We start from the raw sequence: 22,730 nt of genomic DNA on the forward strand, positions 1-22,730 counted from the left end.
AATGAATCGCCTCCTCCCTTGGTGGAATCCAAAACGACAGCTATAATCGGTTGGACAGCCGGAAAGATTTTTCCTTTCAGACATTTATGGTTACCGAGGGTTGAGATACGGTCCATTGTACTCTCTTTCTCTGCGATCGTATATTTTCTCTATGCACGCCGAGATGCACCGGCCCTCTGTCTGCCCATTGCAACCGTATTCCACTACCTAGTTTTCTACTGGTGTTTTTACACCGACCACCACTCTCTTATTCCCTCGTTCCTTTGCCACACGTTTGATGCACAATTAACCACCGTCTCGTTTACATTCGAATGGCGAAGAAATTTCGTTTCATTGAACGAGCTATTTCCAATCTTCCGAAGATTCTATAATTTTATCGCAAAAATCGTAAAATCTTGTTACTAGAAATCTTTTAAAAATTTTCCTCCTATTTGACGCTATAATATCTTTGGTATATCTGTTTCCAATCTTCGAACGAGATCCGAATACTCGCGTAATAAAAGCAAAGGCGAATAAAAGTTAAACGAATCTTCTCTCGTTTAGACTCATTCGCCATAATCGCATATTACTAGAAGACGTTTACTAGCAGCCCTGTTGCTTTTAAAATAATAACGTGCACGATCCGAGAAACGAGGGTCCGAGTTGAGGGTTTCGTTTACCGCAATCCCGTACATTTATTACGTTATACTGTTACCATCGGTTGCAAACACGAACGTTATACGCCAAGGCTTCTCTAGTAAGTTCAACGCTTCTATCGACAAGGCGTTGTCCACGAGCATCCTTGGATGGCGGAAAGAAAAAGGAAGGAAAGGGCATGCACGGTGAATTCCCACAGGTTGCTTCGTTATTCTGGAATTTGCGTCGTGCGCGAGCACGTGAGAAACAATCGCTGATAATCCATAATTTGATAATCCACGGCTTCTGATCTTACAGAATCTTTTTAAGGAAAATTTCAATCGGTGTTTCTCTCTCTCTCTGTCTCTCCTTCTTTTCATTTCATTTATTCATCGGCAATTTTATTTCTACAGTTCGATGAACTCTTGTTTATCCTGTTTATAAATCGTTGATCCTTCTCTTAAAACTAGAATTTCAATCACAATTAATAAATTATCTGTTGAACTTGAGATACTTTTGAGAACTTTGAAAATATTCCAATCAATGAATCCGAATAAATTTTTTATCGTAATGATTTGGAATGATAAATAGAATAAGTAGAAAATCAAAAAATCAATAAAAATTCATTTCTCCACTTTTTTACTTATAATAATCTTTATTTATTTTACTCTTTTTTCAATTTTTTCTTCTTCAACTTAATTTTTCATTTCAAACGTTTGATCAAATGTTTTTTAAAAAAATTTTAAAGTTAAAATAATATAACCAAATTAGCACAAAAAAACGGGCTACGTCTTCGGATCTTTCCATTTAATATCTGTATAAATTATATTGCTTAAGATACGTTTTATCATCATCGATCAAATTTTTTGAGAGATTAATTTTTTGAGAAACATTGTATTTTTTTTACATATCTCAACGATTAAAATATGTCAAGATTTATTTCTTAATTCCTAAATAAATCTACAAATCAATATGCCAGAATTTTTTCAAATGAAATTGACTTAATTAATCGAATAATTACAAATGTTTACGAAAAAGTATTACGAAAATTTGTTCTAGAAATAAAAATTTTGAGAAAAGGATTTTTTACGTGATTTAAACTGGAAACAAACAAGGAAATAAAGTTATATCGTATATATATCATATATATATATATATATTTATATAGAATTCTTACTCGTTATCAACGGTTGATTTGTCAAATTAAATATTATTCTAACTTTAATGTTTCCATAAACGAACAAATGATTCGAAAAATAAAATAACGACTGATTCGATAGGCATCGAATTTTTTTCCAGATCATATATCGATTGAGATATTAATAATGGAACCAGTTAATGTGTGGAACTCTCATGGAAAAATAATGTTTCGTAAAAAAAGGAGAAGAAGCGAAGAACAAAAGAAAAAAAAAAGAAAAGTATGCAGATGCAGCTTCGAGGACGGGCATGATTTGTAACGATCAGACGGCTCTGCTTCTTGTCACTCCAGATTTATGACGAGATTCTGTTTCGTCACGCTTATCATCGTAAACACTGCGACTTACCTGCGAAAAATGTTAATTCTCGAAAAGTATTTGGAATGTTTAAAGCTTATAAAATATCCTGTTTATGCAAAATAACTCCAGAGTGGAGGAATTAATTTTTTTAAAACAAACAGAGAAGCAATTTTAACAAAATGAATCGGAAAATAAAATATAATAATGTGTTTTTCTTTAATTATATATGATTTTGTTTATCGAATTTTCCTCGATTGTTGATACTCTAACTACTTCTGATAGAAGTAAAACCGCTTTCTTTGAAACGAGTCACTAATATGCATATTTTATTATCTTTGTAAAGATACTACTCTGATAAGCATATTTTATGGAAATGATATAGAATAAAGAAACAAAACGAGTGCTAATTAAAATATCCCCGAGAAATTTCGATTCACGACACTGGATATGTAATAGAATGCAATAAAACGTATAGAATTATACAAAGATCGATCGTATGTATACAGATTATCGATTCTCGATTATTCGTGAATAAAGCAACATTCATCTATTTACATAGATCTTTCTCTATTTTTCAATAACGAAAGTCTACAATTATAAGTACGATATCCTCTTTTAGGATACACGCACGCGATATCAATTCAATATGCGATGATATTAGAAATTATAAGTCACGAAATTGTTATGAAAAATTTCATAATGTAATGGAAATATAATTCCATAATTTGGCATTTAATATTAGATGAATTGAAAATCTAATTACTCAACGATTGTGTCGAACTTTAAGGATCGATCGAGAAAGATGGAAATTCTAGGAAGGCCGATTCGGAAGGAAAATGAACCGATTTCTTCGAAGATGCGATCTTCTTGGTGTAATGTGTAACAGCATCGAGCGTAAAACGATCGAAACAGAGTTTGTGCCCCCTTCCACCTGGACGAAGCCACGATTCCTTCTTGCGTATAAGCGCAGACACGCATACGTACACACATACAGGGGGTACCGACTTACGTAGACGTTGAACACACACACCTGGAAGCCAATTGGAGAGCCAAGACTTGGCCAAGTCTTTATAAGTAGGAGCCATCCGCGTCCTCAGGACTTACTCCCTCTCGAGAACGTGCCACGATCGGCAACCGATTTCCAGAATAGTTCCTGAAAACAGACATCGACTCGCGCGTCATTCTTCATCTCGCGGCTCACGAAGGATCGTGGTGCAACGAACGTGGATGTTTGGAAATTGGAAAAAAAACGAAAAGACAGCCGCGAAATGAGGAGTTATACGAATTAACGGAGGACTTTCGAAGAGAGACCGTCTTTGATTCTACACAAGGTGAGTGATTCTTTCATTCGTTCGGTGTCTCTTCTTCTTCTTTTTTTTTTTTAACTCTTTCGTTCTGGAAAACATGATTTTTTTTTTTTTTTTGGAAACAATCGTGTCAGTGTCGAGTGATCAATGTTGGACCGATCGCAAGTTTTCACAAGTGTTATGTACCGTCAGTGATATTTATCGTGCTTTCGTTTTCCAGGACAATATTGTTCCTTCGTAAACACGAATGTTTGAATCTCGTTAAAATTTGTTGTCTTGCCATTTCTCGAGTGAACGTGGATTTATCAGTGTAAACCTCACCGCGTTGTATTTCCAAATACCTGTCAACACGATTCGATTCCTCATTGAAAAACAGATTAACTACGGTATAAACGGTTATGAAAATGAGATTGGTATATAGAGATTTGGAAATCAGACTCTTGGATTGAACGATTTAGTAGAGGACTTTGAACGCGTTCTCATTGATTCTCTAATTATGATACATTTGATAATTGAAAGTAATTGTAAGACTTTTCGAAATTCTGGTTGGTTCACTCGACTGTTTAGCATTTTTTTTTTTATGTCTTGTAATAATCCTATAACAACGACAAAATTTAATAATATCAATATGAATTATAACAGCATGAATCCGTAATGCACGAATATTTTTCTTTATCTTTAGATAGAGAATAGATATCTTGTAATTATTCTTGTTTTTTAAAATCAAAAGATAAAAAAATACTATATTCTTTATTATTTTTTAAATCGCGAAAAAATTGAACTTACAATTTTTATTTCGGATGCCGTCTCCATTCCCGATCTAATCCAAATCACATCGCAAATAAGATGATAAACGGCACAATGCATTAAAAATCGTTTATTAATAATTAATTAACGATTAAACATCGATACGAGGCACAGGCTTTGGTTTTTTTTTAGCATATTGTCGCTAAAAGTACAAAATTCTTCGTTACATATAGTAAGATTCCCGCGAAGAGTCGAAAACCGGCACGGTGCAAGTACTTTATACATTGGCCGAAGTCACGTAACTGTTTTACCGGGTTAGCAGGCACGATTTACAAAAGTTACAACGTGTCGGTGGCCGGACGTGTGCCGGCCGAAAATCTCCAACTCGATTGCCGATTCTCGTCGCATCGGCCACTCGAAAATCGCGAGCTGTATTTGGATCGGGTGAGCATTCCGTCCGACCGGTCGAACCGATTCGTCGATCTTGGCATTGAGTCGTTCGTACAGAAGCCATACTGCGATGCAACTTGCAACTTGTCCTCGACATTGTCTCGTCACGATCCTCGTGTATCCCGTAAATGGAGCGTTTTCGCAAGGCCGTCGAAAAATATTTTTGGAGATAGTGTAATCGATTGGCTAACTAGACGTTGTTGAATATAGATAAGAAGGAAGCTGTTAATGCGTAACATACTTCGTTAAATAATCATCGAGCTGCATCTCTCGAAGGTCGTGATTCGTTGAACATTTAGATTCTGTTAATTCTTTCGCCGATGAAGGATAGTTTTGCGGGAATAGAATGCTCGATTGAAAATTTTACCAATGTGTAAAGTTGAGAGATTAAAAAAAAAAAATTCTTTCGCCATAAAGGATAGTTTATAGAAATATTCGATCAGAAGTTTTATTTACGTGTAAAATTGAAAGATCAAAAGTTATGTTATCTTAAAGTTAAGTTAAGTTATTTTAAAGAAGACTTCGATCGAAATAATTTCGTTGAGATCAAGAATTCTATCGTCGTGTCTTCATCAGTGGCGATTTTTCAAATTAATGAAATAATGCACGTAGCTTTCAACGAATGTATCGAGGTGCAATAAGTAAAATGCATTATGCACAAGAGACGGATGCACTCGATACTTTTTCATTTGCTTTAACGAGCCATTCTTCCCGGATTTTTAAGATAAAAAGTAGGAATCCGCGAAGGACATTCCACTGGCACGGTTCACGAGCCGGAGAGTGCACCGACAGGTTCGTTTCATTGTCAGATGCAACAAGAAATCGATTAAAAATGAGTCGCGGCATCGAGAAAGCTCGAGTATATTGTTTTCTTAATAAGCGAATCGTTTAAGGCTTTTGTAAGTCTCTTTTTATCCACATTTATGAATTCAAAAGTAGACGCGATCCGATAAAATGACTATTAGGATTGTGAAAAGATTGCGATTTCTTGAAACGTGAAGACTTCATTCCGGAAAACTTTCCATTATTAACGAGACTTTAACAATCGGATTTTTAATTGAAACTTAGCCTTGAAAGATTCCAGAATTCCGAGTTTTCATCGAGAAAAGATAAATCCCGTGATTCATATTATTATTTAATGATATTCTCCTTGTAAAGAACGAATCTATTCAATGGCACAATAACATTGTTTCTTATTATTTTTTTTACTCTTATTATTAACTACGATCGGCGATTATACTAATCGATTTCCGCCATCACCTTCCACGTTATTTAATTAACCTGAATAATAATTGATAGTCACAATTCTTCGAAACGATCATTAATAAATTCTCGAAAACATTGATAACGTCAAAAATAAGTTTAAGAATGACAAACGAAGAAGAAAATTGAATTCTCTTTATCAGAAAACAACGGCGGATATCTCGAGGAGCTTAAACAAATGATCTAAGAATACCTTATTAATAGTTCCAAACAAGGAACATCTGCACGTAATTTATATCTCTGATTTCATTGAATCTCATTGATTTACACTGTCTATAATTACGCTCTATTTACGTCGTCGTTAATATCTTAAAGGGATTTCTTATTTTCTTGTAACCGTGATCATATTCAAAACCTTGAACCTCGTTGGTGCCTCGTATACGATGTATGATAAATCTACGGTTAACGTTGGGACGAGGATTGCGGTCGCGAATAAGGGAGATAATGAAAAAATGAAGAGGACGATGTAAACGGCCCCGTGTGGGAAGGCACGTACAATTTACAAGTATCCCTTTAATTGCGAGTCGCCATGGATACGATTACCTTCGCCAACGAACCGTGTTTATCGTGGATATTATAACATCGTCTTCGAATTAGTCTTCGAAACTCGTCGATCGTGTCTTTTGATCAATTTCGATGATTGCATTGTTGCTGCGATCGTTATTGGCTGTGATTAGACGAAAGAATTTCCATCGATTTTTCAATGTCTTTCTGTGAAGTGTAAAGATTCGTTGAAAAAAAAATATTGAAAGTATCCAAGATAGAAAGAAGTAAGCGTTTCCAAGTTAGATTCAATTTTTGACAAGTTTGAATGGACGATGCGAAAAGTTAGAGGTGTTTGTAACTCGATTAATTCGGTTAATCCGCGCATCATTGCATCAACGAGGATGCGATAGAGAGGAGAATAGAGTGGAATTGGTGGGAGAAGAAACGGCCTTGCGACTTTCCATGGCAAGGCTGCACTTATTGCATCGGGCATGCCATCACAACAAACTAGGTTCACTGCACCGGATTGCAGGATTGTTTCTTCGGGAGGGCGCGTTTTATCTTTTCTTGATTACTCTTCTTGTTATTTGTCTACGTAGCCCTAGGCGTTATACAAACTGGTTCAATCGAGGATAAGTTTATCTTTCGCTTTCGTACTTGGCGATGCCTGACTGTTTTTTCTTTTTTCGTTTTTTTCGCGTCTTTTTTGCCATTTCGTCGAATTTTCTCTATCAAATGGCAAACTGGATTTTACCAAGCGTAACGATTCCATTCCAGGAGGAATTCCTCTTTCAAACTGAGACATTTATAGCTTCGAAGAAGAAGTCTGGTCTGGTCGATAGTTTCTCTTCGGATCGAGAACTGGTTCGATCAAACTGACCATGATTTTCAAGGACGTACTTCGTTTTTACGTCTTACGAGCTTCGAGAATTTGAAAATATCGAAGATTCGCGAAGTTCCGTGGCGAAAATCACGAAACATTCTGAAAAGAACTAAACTAACTTCTTTCGAGTCGTGTCGGTTATTGGATATTTCTTTTTAATTTTTTTTATTATTTGTGAGTGAATTGCAAAGATGACGAGACGGTTAACTGTACGCATCGATTTCCTGAATCACGATTCATCGGACAATTGATTTTAATTCGAGGCCACGCGTTTCGAGCAAACAGTTACATAGCTGCATTTTTCCCCTACTGAATGAGCTTTCACTGTGAAAATTGTCACAAATTGTCAGAAAATTGACTTCACGAATCGAAAAAATTATTATTTTCTCGTTAGAAGAATAACAACATTGGGAAGGGAGAAATTACACGAAACAAATTGCACAAATTATTAACTTTACAAATTATTTTTACATTAGGAGATGAAGATTTGAAAAATTTATCAAATACGTTTCACGAATACTTATTCAAATTTACAAATATACAAGCACCAAAAGATCAAGTATTAATTAAATTGTTACTTTGATGATTCGGTTGCAGCCTTAAATTCTTTTACTTCCGGATACTTTTGGTCCGTAAAATCGTTAAATCACAGACCTCGCGAGAAAATGTACAATTAATGATACCTTTCGAGTTGTTTGCCTCTTTCTAAAGCATCTCTTTAAGTTATTTTGAAGTTAAATTAAGTTAAAAAAAAAATTTTACGAATATTTAAAGAACATCTTTGAAGGGAGAATCTCAAATTTTTCTTTTTTTTTTTTTCATCGTTATACGATCTGTAATTTCTACCTTGTAATTTTTGCAACAAAGATATTTCAAAAGCGAATTTAATTGCACGAAAAAACCATAAGATGTATCTCGATCTTGAAATATCTCAAGGTTTCTTCCAGTTCTTTTATTTTATTAGCAACAACAGGTGGCAAAATGATTGGAATGGTTTTATAAATAGGTCGTATAACTTCTTAATGATCTGTCGCTATTCTGTCTTTTTATGTACCTTTGCCTAGTTTATATTGCATTTCGTATTACACATTTATACTCGACACAAATTTATGATCGAGTAATATATTGCTACCGATGCAGTGATACTGATAATTGAAAAAATAATTCGTAAGATGTTTCTGACAGATGTTTCAGGACAGACATTTATTACAATATTCCGGTATAATATATCGATTAATTTTCAATTTAAATGAAATAATATGAATTTTCTTGGAAGATATAATTTTCTTTGATCGCAGAAATACCAGGTGGAGAAATTTCAAGCGAATTTTTCTTCTTCTATTCTGGAGCATCTGGCCTTCTGGCATATAACTTTTAAATGCGATCCACGACACATATCCTTTTGTTTTTTGCGCGATTCTCGAGGAATCGGGAACACCGTTGACACGGGGTCCGATCGATTCGTATTCAAAGCGCGAATCCCGTGTGAACGGGGCTTGAACCCTCGCCGCGCGAAATGTTTCATTCAACGAGGAAAGGTGCTTCACCCAAATCGCACGGGCCATACCTGGTAAATCGAATATCATGTAAATCTGCGATTAAACTAATCCGCGACCTATGTCGTTTCGACGTCTTTCAAATATTCATAAATAATCGTCTTAAGTCGGATCGAGAAACGAGTTTTTGATAAAACCGATAAAAATCATTTAACAAGACAAAGGTGAAAATTATAGTAATCTAAACAATTTGATTGTTATTTTTTAATATATAATTTAACTTTTCGAGTTAAACTAAAATATACAGAATCAACTACGAAACTTTAAATCCATTTTTAACAACATTCTCAATTTTATCATCAGATCTTAAATTTTCGTATGATATAATAATGTCGTGAAAACCGCTTTTCGTTTCGATTATAAATCAGTCAACTTCAATGCCAAGATCGCCGACACTGGCATTGACTGTGACGTTATGTCACCACACTCTCTCCTCTTCTTTCATTCCGAGCTCGGAGAGGCCGCATTCTCGGATTATGTCACTGTTCATGCAATCCTCTTTTCACTCCAACCAATAGAAAGCAGGAAGAATCACAAAAATGTGGAGCATAGCTCGGCTAGATTTACCTTTTCAACGCACACAGCTTTCTCCACTTGTCCCTCTACTTGAACTCGAACACCATTTTTCACAGCTTTCAATCCATCACGATTTATTTATTTCGCCTCTCCTTTCCACGGCTATTTCGCGATATGTGCATCTTCACCAGTCCTAAATGGATGATGGGATACGAGCTGTGCAGCATCGCTGTTGCTTCTGACCAACGATATTTATGACATTCTCTGTAGGTACCTTTTCGTATCCGATATTCCATATCGCGCATAGACGATAATTTTGATGAAAGAAACGAAAGAGCATAAATTGCGTGATTGAAAATGATTGAAGAACGATGCGAAATTTTCGAAATCTAATCATCGGCGTTGGCCCTTTCAATGATTTATTCTACTCGATCTCCTTCAGTTAACTAAACAAAAGAAACAAAAGAAAAAGATTATGATAGTATTTTATTTTTGATTAATCCAACAAGTGTATTTGTATTGAATATAATTCGATATTTGTAAGAGAAGAAATAAAACAATTTTTGTGATCGAATCAACGATGGATATACCTTTCAAATCATTTTCAATCGCATCGATAGTTTGTCGAACGATGATCGATGGTAGCAAACGATACATCTTTGTCTAACTTTGAAATATCTAGCGTTCACAATCCTTGCGTAGGGGTACAGATTGCGAGTCAAGGTGTAGATCGAAGATAGAGAATTCCGAACAAACGGTTTTTTTCCTTGTTTCATCGCCATAAACGCGTAGGAATTATAAACTCGCGTCGAATTTTATCGTTTCAATCGTGTAATTTTTCGATAGTTATTGTTGACCACATTCGAGTCACTGTTAATACTGCGATAAACGATTCGGTAAACTGTTATTGATGGCCAGTAATCGTTGCATTGGGTGCATTCGGAAGAATTCATTTAGAAAAGAATTAAGGAATTTACAATGCAGATTGTAGGATAGTATAGCCAAGACGATATACATAAACATTCACTTCTCGTCTTTCTTATACCGTTTACGAGAATGGTAATTTACATGGTATTGGTGAAAGAATCTATCGCGTTAAATCATTAAATACGTGTCGAAGATCAATGCTAAACGTAACTGTAAAAGTGAATCAATTATCAGCTGGGTATTCAAATCGTTTGCCTAGCACGTGTAAGTCTATCGAATAACAGAAAAATCGGGGTCATGGATCGGTTTGTGGAGACGCGATCGAAATGAGAATTATTTGATCCTGAATCATTGATGATGCCGAGAATTATTCCAGCCAAGGTCAAGAGACAGTTAGAATCCTTTGACCGTTGCTGATGGGGGAAGATTGGACGTAGGCCAACCAGAACGTAACAGTGAACTGTGTACAGTTGCTTATATTCGCTTGTTTATACGAAATTCACAACTGAGGAAATCCACGCCTTTTGCCCTAGAAAACAGATTACGTCATGTTCTGCTATCCCGTTAAAACGACACAAGTTCGAACGAGGAATTGAATCTGAATTTATATGATCGTCCTTAATTCATCGTTTAGAAATTGATAAAATTATGATTGATTTTTATTATAGCGTTACCATAATATGGATCGTTTTAATTTCAGACACGCCGAAGAAAAATCATGTGGACAAGCTTAGTAAAATTAGGCTTTGTAACGATATTAATTTCGTCAACATTTGCCGAACCTGGTAAGACTTGATCATTGATTTGAAGTTTGAACAAAAATTAGTTCGAAATATTCATGATTTATAGTAGAAATAACATAAAAGATATGTGAAAGAAATGCATGAACTATCTTTTCTTGACAAGCGGATTTTTACACAAAATACGTAATATCTTTATCAATTCCACGTAACTATTTGTAACCATCATTATTTTTTATCAAAAATATCATTATCAAAAATATTAGTTTGTAATGTTTTCAAATTAGTTTCACGCAAGATAGATAGCTTTGAGTGTATCGAAAAAAAAGTAATATAAAATTAATTATATCGAAATTAATTATATATATACTATACTATAGCTAAATTTGAATATTCCGAATAATTGCTAATTTTTTAAAGAAAACAAACTTCGAATCGAATTCTGTTCCAATACAAAGAATTTTTTATATAATTATTATTTCTAATAAATATTTTCAATATTTTATAGATCAAAATATCATCGATTTCTCTAAAATTTTGAATGGTTTCGCGTGTATCGAAGTAGGATATCATGAGGATCCTCACGACTGTAGAATATTCTACAGATGTGTCGATTGGGGATTCGGAAGACCTCTAAGGAAATTTAAATTTGAATGCGCTATTGGAACAGTATTTTCGAAACACAAGGGAAACATATGTACTTTTCCTAGTGACAGCGGTCGTCCTGAATGTGGTGGACTACATACAGACACTACAACGAACAAAATAATTTCAAGTACAAGTACAACTGCACAACTTACGACTACGACTCAAGTTACGACTTCTATCGAATTGTCAACTGGAAAACCTACCAATGATCAGGGACGAAATCAATGCGTCCAAGAAGGATATTTTCCCGACTTAAATGATTGCAGAAAATTTTATAGATGTGTTGATACAGGATCCGGAAACTTCATAAAATATGAATTTGAATGTGGTGTTGACACTGTCTGGGATCCAGATATAGAAGGTTGTAATCATCCTTGGGCAGTATCACGGGACGATTGTAAAACAGGATCTAACACGGGAAACGAAAATGTCGGACAAGGAAATAATACAACTGATGCTATAACTAAACCAGAAACATCAACTACATCAATATCGGAAAATACAGGTACTCTCATAAAATTAAATATATCTCATACTCCTAATATACTTATATTTCTATTAAAATTATAAATATATCTAACATATCTGAAAATCCTGACATATCAGAAATGACTGACATATCTGCAAGTCCTGGCACTTCTGGTACACCTGGAATTCCTGATACAACTGGAACTTCTGGTATAACTGGAACTTCTGATAGTTCTGGCACGCCTGGCACTTCTGGCATATCTGGAAGTCCTGGCACTACTGGCATACCTACCACTCCTGGAATTCCTGGTACGCCTGGAACTTCCGGTACATCTGGAAGTCCGGGCACACCTGGAACTCCTGGCACCCCTGGAACTTCTGGCACACCTGGTAGTCCAGGCACTACTGGCACACCGGGCACTCCTGGAACTCCTGGTACGTCTGGAACTCCTGGCACTCCTGGAACTCCTGGCACACCTGGAACTCCTGGTACGCCTGGAACTTCTGGCACACCTGGTAGTCCTGGCACTACTGGCACTCCTGGCACTCCTGGTACTACTGGCACACCTGGCACTCCTGGAACTCCTGGTACGCCTGGAAGTCCGGGCACACCTGAAAGTCCGGGCATATCTGGAACTCCTGGTACTACTGGCACACCTGGAACTCCTGGAACTCCTGGAACTTCTGGCACATCTGGAACTCCTGGTACGTCTGGAACTACCTGGCACTCCTGGAACTCCTGGAACTTCTGGCACATCTGGAAGTCCGGGCACACCTGAAAGTCCGGGCATATCTGGAACTCCTGGTACTACTGGCACATCTGGCACTCCAGGAACTTCTGGCACTACTGGCACACCTGGCACTCCTGGTACTCCTGGTACGCCTGGAACTCCTGGTACGCCTGGAACTCCTGGCACATCTGGAAGTCCGGGCACTCCTGGCACTCCAGGAACTCCTGGCACTACTGGCACATCTGGCACTCCTGGAACTCCTGGTACGCCTGGAACTCCTGGCACTCCTGGAACTCCTGGTACGCCTGGAACTCCTGGCACATCTGGAAGTCCCGGCACACCTGGCACTCCTGGCACTCCTGGCACCCCTGGCAGTCCAGGCACTAGTGGTACATCTGGCACTCCTGGCACTATTGGCACACCTAGCACTCCTGAAACTTCTGGTACGCCTGGAACTCCTGGCACATCTGGAAGTCCCGGCACACCTGGCACTCCTGGCACTCCTGGAACTCCTGGTACGCCTGGAACTCCTGGCACATCTGGAAGTCCCGGCACACCTGGCACTCCTGGCACTCCTGGCACCCCTGGCAGTCCAGGCACTAGTGGTACATCTGGCACTCCTGGCACTATTGGCACACCTAGCACTCCTGAAACTCCTGGTACGCCTGGAACTCCTGGCACATCTGGAAGTCCCGGCACACCTGGCACTCCTGGCACTCCTGGCACCCCTGGCAGTCCAGGCACAAGTGGTACATCTGGCACTCCTGGCACTATTGGCACACCTAGCACTCCTGAAACTCCTGGTACGCCTGGAACTCCTGGCACATCTGGAAGTCCCGGCACACCTGGAACTTCTGTCACTCCTGGCACCCCTAGCAGTCCAGGCACTAGTGGTACATCTGGCACTCCTGGCACTATTGGCACACCTAGCACTCCTGAAACTCCTGGTACGCCTGGAACTCCTGGCACATCTGGAAGTCCCGGCACACCTGGCACTCCTGGCACTCCTGGCACCCCTGGCAGTCCAGGCACAAGTGGTACATCTGGCACTCCTGGCACTATTGGCACACCTAGCACTCCTGAAACTCCTGGTACGCCTGGAACTCCTGGCACATCTGGAAGTCCCGGCACACCTGGCACTCCTGGCACTCCTGGAACTCCTGGTACGCCTGGGACTCCAGGTACATCTGGTAGTCCCGGCACACCTGGCACTCCTGGCACTCCAGGCACCCCTGGCAGTCCAGGCACTAGTGGTACATCTGGCACTCCTGGCACTATTGGCACACCTAGCACTCCTGAAACTCCTGGTACGCCTGGAACTCCTGGCACATCTGGAAGTCCCGGCACACCTGGAACTTCTGTCACTCCTGGCACCCCTAGCAGTCCAGGCATTAGTGGTACATCTGGCACTCCTGGCACTATTGGCACACCTAGCACTTCTGAAACTTCTGGTACGCCTGGAACTCCTGGCACATCTGGAAGTCCCGGCACACCTGGCACTCCTGGCACTCCTGGCACCCCTGGCAGTCCAGGCACTAGTGGTACATCTGGCACTCCTGGCACTCCTGGCACCCCTGGCACTCCAGGCACCCCTGGCAGTCCAGGCACTAGTGGTACATCTGGCACTCCTGGCACTATTGGCACACCTAGCACGCCTGAAACTCCTAGCACACCTGGAACTCCTGGCACATCTGGAAGTCCCGGCACACCTGGCACTCCTGGCACTCCTGGCACCCCTGGCAGTCCAGGCACAAGTGGTACATCTGGCACTCCTGGCACTATTGGCACACCTAGCACTCCTGAAACTCCTGGTACGCCTGGAACTCCTGGCACATCTGGAAGTCCCGGCACACCTGGCACTCCTGGCACTCCTGGAACTCCTGGTACGCCTGGAACTCCTGGCACATCTGGAAGTCCCGGCACACCTGGCACTCCTGGCACTCCTGGCACTCCTGGCACTCCTGGCACACCTGGCACTCCTGGCACTCCTGGCACTCCTGGCACCCCTGGCAGTCCAGGCACTAGTGGTACATCTGGCACTCCTGGCACTCCTGGCACTCCTGGCACTCCTGGCACCCCTGGCACTCCAGGCACCCCTGGCAGTCCAGGCACTAGTGGTACATCTGGCACTCCTGGCACTATTGGCACACCTAGCACTCCTGAAACTCCTGGTACGCCTGGAACTCCTGGCACATCTGGAAGTCCCGGCACACCTGGCACTCCTGGCACTCCTGGAACTCCTGGTACGCCTGGAACTCCTGGAATATCTGGAAGTCCCGGCACACCTGGCACCCCTGGCACTCCTGGCACCCCTGGCACTCCTGGCACTATTGGCACACCTAGCACTCCTGAAACTCCTGGTACGCCTGGAATTCCTGGCACATCTGGAACTCCTGACACATCTGGAAGTCCCGGCACACCTGGCACTCCTGGCACTCCTGGAACTCCAGGCACATCTGGAAGTCCCGGCACATCTGGCACTCCTAGCACGTCTGGAACTCCTAGCACTCCTGGAACTTCCGGCACACCTGGCACCCCTGGCACTCCTGGCACCCCTGGCACTCCAGGCACCCCTGGCAGTCCAGGCACTAGTGGTACATCTGGCACTCCTGGCACTATTGGCACACCTAGCACTTCTGAAACTTCTGGTACGCCTGGAACTCCTGACACATCTGGAAGTCCCGGCACACCTGGCACTCCTGGATCTCCTGGCACGCCTGGAACTCCTGAAACTCCCGGCACATCTGGAAGTCCCGGCACATCTGGAAGTCCCGGCACATCCGGAAGTCCGGGCTCATCTGGTAGTAGTGCTGGAACACCTGGCACTCCTGGAACTTCCGAAAGTCCCGGCACATCCGGAAGTCCGGGCTCATCTGGTACTCCTGAATCGCCTGAAACATCTGCAACATCTGAAATTTCAGAATCTTCAAGCATAACTGAATCTTCTGAGACATCGGCAACATCTGAAACGTCTGGAACATCTGAAAGACCAGAATCTTCAAATGCAACTTCAAATTCTTCTCAAACTATTGGTACGTTAAAAAATATCCATTACATATAACAGAACAAATAAATATTGAGACATTAATATATTTATTACTAATTGGTATTACTGGAACAGGCACTACTGCACTTAAATTAACAACTACTCCAACTCCTGGTAATACTGGTACAGATAACAATAAGAGTACACCAAACTCCTTAGCAACACTCAGCACGCATGGATCAAATAGCACTGCAACAATAACTTATACACCAAACACGCCTGGGGAATTTGAAACAAGCACACATACTAAACTAACAACGAGCATACAAGGATCTTCAACAAGTGCACATCATATACCTGAAACTCCAACCATTCCTGAAATTACAATAAATACAGAATCTTCGAGCACATTCAATGCAGAAACTCCTATTAATCCAAAACCTCCAGCAACTGAAGCTACAGTGACCACGGAAACTCTTAGTAATACAGAATTTCCACACACTACTGAGAGCACACAATCTTCTAACAGTCCAGTATCTCCAGTTACACCTGAAGCTACAGAAATTCATAGTAGTCCAGAATCTCCACTCACTACTGAAAGCTCTGTTAGTACAAAATCTCCTGCCACTTCAGAACCTATAACCACTGAACCTATAGTGAGTACAGAAACATCTAGTAGTGCAGAATCTCTATCCACAACTAAAGCTGTACAATCTATGAGCACTCCATTATCTCCAGTTACTCCTGGAGCTACAATAAGCACAAAAACTCCGCGTACTCCAGAATTTTCTGTTATTACTGAAACTGCACAATCTTCTAGCACTTCAGTACCTCCAGCTACTCCTACAGTTAGCACAGAAACTTCTGATAGTGAATCTGTAGTTACTATTGAAACTTCAGTTAGTAGAGAATCTTCTGCTACTCCAGAACCTACAGCTACTAAAACCATAGTTAGCACAGAAACTCCTGGTAATCCAGAATTTCCAGTCACTACTGAAACCTCAGTTAGTACAGAATCTCCGCCAGAACCTATATCCACTGAAATTACAGTGAGCACAGAAACTTCTGGTAGTCCAGAATCTCCACCCGCAACTGTAGCTATACAATCTTCGAGCACTTCAGTACCTCCAGCTACTCTTACGGTTAGCACAGAAACTCCTGGTAGTGTAGAATCTCTAATCACTACTGAAACCTCAGTTAGTACAGAACCTTCTGCTACTCCAGAACCTACAGCTATTAAAACTACAGTGAGCACAGAAATTCCTAGTAGTCCAGAATCTTCATCCACAACTGAAACCGCACAATCTTCGAATAGTTCAGTACCTTCAGCTACTCTTACAGTTAGCACAGAAACTCCTAGTAGTTCAGAATCTCTAGTCACTATTACTAGTTCAGAATCTTCATCCACAACTGAAGCCGCACAATCTTCGAGCACTTCAGTATCTTCAGCTATTAAAACTACAGTGAGCACAGAAACTCCTAGTAGTACAGAATCTCTAGTCATTACTGAAACTTCAGTTAGTAGAGAATCTTCTACTCCAGAATCTACAGCTATTAAAACTACAATGAGCACAGAAATTCCTAGTAGTCCAGAATCTTCATCTATAACTGAAGCTGCACAATCTTTGAGCACTTCAGTATCTCCAGTTACTCTTACGATTAACACAGAAACTCCTAGTAGTGCAGAATCTCTAGTCACTATTGAAACTTCAGTTAGTACAGAACATTCTGCTACTCCAGAACCTACAGCTATTAAAACTACAGTGAGCACAGAAATTCCTAGTAGTCCAGAATCTTCGTCCACAACTTCGAGTAGTTCAGCCGCACAATCTTCGAGTAGTTCAGTACCTTCAGCTACTCTTACAATTAGCACAGAAACTCCTGGTAATTCAGAATTTCCAGTCACTATTGAAACCTCAATTAGTACAGAATCTCCTCCAGAACCTATATCCACTGAAATTACAGTGAGCACAGAAACTTCTGGTTGTCCAGAATCTCCATCCGCAACTGAAGCTATACAATCTTCGAGCACTTCAGTATCTCCAGCTCCAGTTAGCACAGAATCTCCTGGTAGTCCAGAATCTCCATTTACTACTGAAGTCACACAATTTTCTGATATTCCAATTATTTCTAAAAGTACAGCAAACACAGAATCTTCTAATAATTCAGAATTTCCAACTGGTACTGAAATCACAGTTAGTACAGAAACTGCTATGACTTCAAAAACATTAGGGATTTCTAATACTCCTTATCCCTTGTCTACTAGCACATTTATTACACAAGACATTTTTTCGACTCTTACTTCTGTTAGTGAGTCTATCACTAACAGTGTTTCCAGTTCACCTATTTCTTCTAATTCATCTCAATCTACTGATACTCCTAGTGCACCTAATATATCTGTTACTCCTGCTACTTCTGACACGCCTAATATTTCTTCAGGTATTGCAATATTATTAATGTTATTTTATGATTAGAATTATATGTATTTTATAAATATGTATGTATATCTTATTTATGAAGGTTTTATGTGTTTAATTATTAATGTATCTTTTAGGTACCCCTGGAAGCACAAACGTTCCTGGTACGTGTACTGAAGAAGGATTTTTCCCTGATCCTGAAGATTGTCATAAATTTTATCGTTGTATCGGCAGTGGTTCATCATTTATTAAATACGAATTTTTATGCGGTCCTGGTACTGCTTGGGATTCTATTCTTCAGAGTTGCAATCATGATTACCTCGTTTCAAATTGTAAAGAGGGACCTAGTTCATCCAGTTCTTTAGTCACTTCTTATCCAGAATCAACCATTTCTTTAAGCACTACTACAGATCAAGATTCAACTGACCACGATGTTATTATTGCTACTACTGCATCTAATATATCTAAAGAAACATCATCCGTTTCTCCTACTACTCAGACAATTAGACCGGAATCCACTTCTTCTGGAACTGTTACAGAATCAATATCCTATTTACCTCCTGTAAATAATACTATTTCTACTACTACTGCGGCGACCATAACAGTTAGTACGTCTCCTGAAATAGAATGTACTCAAGAAGGATTCTTTCCTGATCCTGAAGATTGTCGTAAATTCTATCGTTGTGTCGGTAGTGGTTCAACATTTATCAAGTATGAGTTCCAATGTGGTACTGGTACTGCTTGGGATTCAGCTCTTCAAAGTTGTAATCACGATTATCTCGTTACTAATTGTAATGGATCTACAGTTACTACGGAATCAAATTCATCTGAAAATGAAATTAATAACAATACTAGTCAATCAAGTACATCACAAACAGAAAGTATATCATCGGATAGCACAACATCTTCTTTATTAACTAGTAGTCCATCAATTTCATCGACATCATCTGATGTTACATCGTTGACCAACGAACAAACAGATATTTCAACAATTATTACATCAACAGGATCACCATCCACTACAGCTGAATCAAATATTCCTATCACTCAGCCTAGTCTGCCATCTTCCACATCTGAAGCAGCCAGTTCTCAATCTACAATATCATTTTCTACTACGTCACTTCCATCTGAAACAAGTACAAACAGTTCTGAATCAATATCTCCAAGTATTACAGAATCTGTTTCATACTTGCCACCAGAGAGCAGTACAACGTCTAGCCCAGAAACAACTACTATGTCATCTTCCATTGCATTTGAAACAAGTACTACTAGTTCTGAATCTATACAATCATCTTCCACCATATTACCAATATCTGAAACAACTACGGCCAGTTTTGAATCAATATCTCCAAATATTACAGTATCCGTTTCATATTTGCCACCAGAGAGTAGTACAACATCTAATTCAGAAACAACTACTGGGTCATCTTCTACTGTACCTGAAATAAATACAACTAATTCTCAATCTACAGAATCTTCTTCTACTATATCACTTGTATCTGAAACAAGTACGACCAGTTCTGAATCGATATCTCCAGATATTACCGTATCCGTTTCATATTTGCCACCAGAGAGCAGTATTACACCAACATCAGGAACTACTATAACCAGTTCATCTTCTGGAACAGCGCAATGCTCAGAAGAAGGTTTTTTCCCAAATCCGAATGATTGTACGAAATTCTATCGTTGTGTATATTCTCAAAATGGATTACAACGATATGACTTTGACTGTGCACCTGGTACGGCTTGGGATCAGACTCTTCAAACTTGTAACTATATTGACCAGGTAACTTCTTGCTCTTCAGATAATAAAGATCATATTCAAGGATCTTCAAGCACTTCTACAGTATCTGATTTAACAACACCTAGTAGTTCTACTATTACTACTATTAGTTCAATTACTAACAGTACGTTAATTCCTACAAATACGAGTACAACGGAAATACAATCATCGAGTAGTGAAAGCTCAACTTCTGTATCCTCAACTTCTTCGATATCTTCTACAGAATCAAATATTTCAGACTGTACTTCGAAAAATCCTAACAATATCATAGTTTGTAACAAACCAGGTTTCTATCCGCATCCAACACAGTGTAACAAATTCTATCGTTGCGTCGATAATGGGAATGGTTTTAACGTATATTATTTCGATTGTGCACCTGGAACTATATTTGATCCTAGCATTAGCGTATGTAATTATCCTGAATCAGTCTATCCTCCAAGAGATTGCAAAATACCTACGTCGAGTCCGTCTACTAGTACAGAACAAACAACATTTTCTACTGAATTTACAACACAGTCGATAACAACTGAAGAAATTGAATCTACAACTTCATCCTTGACGCAAACGAGCACAACTATAGAATCAAGTACGCAATTTACTTCTGAATCAACAACAGAATCTACATCTGAAACAACGTCTGAATCGTCTACAATTGAATCAACATCTGAATCATCAACGACTTCAGAATCCACAACTGAATCAAATTCAGAATCTACATCTCAAATATCAACCGAATCTACATCTGAAATAAACACAGAGTCTACATCTGAAGCAATCACTGGATCCACTTTTGAAACTACTACTATCTCTGAAGTAACCATAGAATCTACGTCTGAATCAACTAGTGAATCCACGACTCAGGCAACTGCAGAATCAACATCTGAAACAACTAATGAATCTATATCTCAAGCAACTATAGAATCCACAGAATCAACTTCAGAAACTATTACAACTGAAGTAAGTACAGATTCTAGTTCTAGTATAACGATAAAATCAACTTCTGCAGGAACTACTGAAAGTAATACGGAATCCAGCTCGGAACAAATTACTGAATCCACTGAAATATCTACTTCAACGACAGAATCTCAAAAATCGACTACACAAATATCTATTTCTACAATGGAACCTTCTATTCAAACGCCTTGTCCAATCGGAAATTTAACTGACGAACAAATAGCACTAATTTGTCCAACAGGTTTCCGAAGACATCCAAAATACTGTAATTTATTTTATCAATGTACTATTGAAGGTAAGATGGAGATAAACGTACTTGTATTAAGCTGTCCAGAGGGAAAAATTTATGATGAAGAAAAAATGCAATGTTTATCTGAAAGTAAAGCCAATAAAGCTTGCACTGGTAGTAAAGCAATTGGTAGATTTTATAGAAGATTGGAAAAGAGTGAAGTATCTCCTGTAAGTATACCATTTTACATAATTTGATATAAGATTTTATATAAGTTTATATAATGTTTATGCATTTTACTTAAAATATATATGTTTCATTTTTAGATAAAGGTGTCGAACGAATCATTTTGTCCGGAAGAAGGTCATTATCCTTATAAATTAGGTTGCAGCAACATATTCTATAATTGCAAACGAGATTTCAATGGTAATCTTCAGGCTTACATGTATAAATGCCCACAAAACTACTTGTATTGGTCGGTTTCGAGAAGATGTGAACGTACTGTACGATTACCAATGTGTGCATTATTTGCGCGTGAAGATATTGAGAATTGGGATAAGAAATGGAAGATTCCAGTAGAAAAAATTAATTTGTCTGCCAGAAACTTAAAGTTTATAGATCATTAAATAATATTTTCTTTATCTCGATAGAAAGTTTTAATAGTTCGAAAGGACAGTAAACTCTCAGGATAATTTCTGACGTTATCTTGTTTTATAATTATATTTGAAGGAAAAATATTAGAATATATCTAAATATCTGCACAACATGGCTACGGAAGATCTCATAAAAAAATATTCAGATCTTCAGCAGTCATCTTGTGACAATTAATTAGTCTATATCGATTTATGTATAGAAATTAATTCGTAATAATTGTTGAAAAATATAACTAGAATTTTCTTACGATTTTTCGCTATGAAATCGTAAAGTCGTTGGAAAATACATTGCGAAAGTTGGGATTTTTGGTTGAGGGACTTGTATGCAATATTCAACTGTATTCAGTAATTTGTGATACATATTTGAACATTTTTATACGACTACGTATTCATAATTTTATAATAACACTTTATTTTAAAACACTTTATAACATAATATGAAATTTTATGTGCATATAAAGAAACCTTAGCACCATATTCTGAATACAGTACAAAATTAACTTTGCAAAGATAATTTTGTATATAATTATATGTCAATTATTCTAATTGTTCCTTCCTTTATATAAAACATTTCATTTATTATCTTTATTTCTTTCTATAATTTTTATGTTTATAGAAAGATATCTATGTTAAAATATTACTTATTTTAAATAAGTAAAAAAAAGTGCTACATAATGCGTTTATTACAATTTAGTGATAAACATGAAGCATTTATAGAATTGTTGTTGAATGTGTATAAATATTGTGTGTGTCTGTATTAGATTTTTTTGCAAATTGATATCAATAAATAAATAAATTTTTTGATGAAGTAAAAAACAGTTTTACAATTTTTTTTATTTTATTGATTGTGACAACATAGATTATCATTCTAAAGC

The 22,730-nt window shown here is 38.5% G+C and overlaps 1 protein-coding gene and 2 long non-coding RNA genes across 7 annotated transcripts; 1 reads left to right on the plus strand and 2 right to left on the minus strand.

Annotated features, from left to right (window-relative positions):
• Positions 1-1,252: 1,252 nt before the first annotated feature.
• On the minus strand, positions 1,253-3,252 carry LOC133667268 (uncharacterized). Its single transcript, XR_009832596.1, has 2 exons — positions 3,142-3,252; positions 1,253-2,159 (listed from the first exon to the last, which is right to left on the minus strand). It is a non-coding gene; the product is annotated as an uncharacterized LOC133667268 (long non-coding RNA).
• Positions 3,024-22,671, plus strand: LOC107998647 (mucin-2-like). Of its 5 annotated transcripts, none has more exons than XM_062084576.1 (10): positions 3,024-3,442; positions 10,947-11,031; positions 11,495-12,139; positions 12,241-12,669; positions 12,824-13,984; positions 14,039-15,073; positions 15,362-15,865; positions 15,955-18,258; positions 18,374-21,432; positions 21,529-22,671. In XM_062084576.1, the coding sequence occupies exons 2-10, from the start codon at positions 10,965-10,967 to the stop codon at positions 21,826-21,828; spliced, it is 9,504 nt and encodes a 3,167-aa protein (XP_061940560.1). In that variant the 5' UTR covers positions 3,024-3,442; positions 10,947-10,964; the 3' UTR covers positions 21,829-22,671. The 5 variants fall into 5 exon arrangements, with proteins under 5 accessions (XP_061940560.1, XP_061940561.1, XP_061940564.1 ...); XM_062084577.1 differs by having other exon boundaries at positions 12,824-13,966; XM_062084580.1 differs by having other exon boundaries at positions 3,040-3,442; positions 14,039-15,076; positions 15,755-15,865.
• Positions 14,973-15,492, minus strand: LOC133667266 (uncharacterized). The gene is made up of 3 exons (XR_009832594.1): positions 15,362-15,492; positions 15,119-15,253; positions 14,973-15,064 (listed from the first exon to the last, which is right to left on the minus strand). It is a non-coding gene; the product is annotated as an uncharacterized LOC133667266 (long non-coding RNA).
• Positions 22,672-22,730: the final 59 nt, after the last annotated feature.

This window comes from Apis cerana, linkage group LG14 (genome assembly GCF_029169275.1).
Source record: "Apis cerana isolate GH-2021 linkage group LG14, AcerK_1.0, whole genome shotgun sequence".
In the NCBI taxonomy this organism is placed as follows: domain Eukaryota; kingdom Metazoa; phylum Arthropoda; class Insecta; order Hymenoptera; family Apidae; genus Apis; species Apis cerana.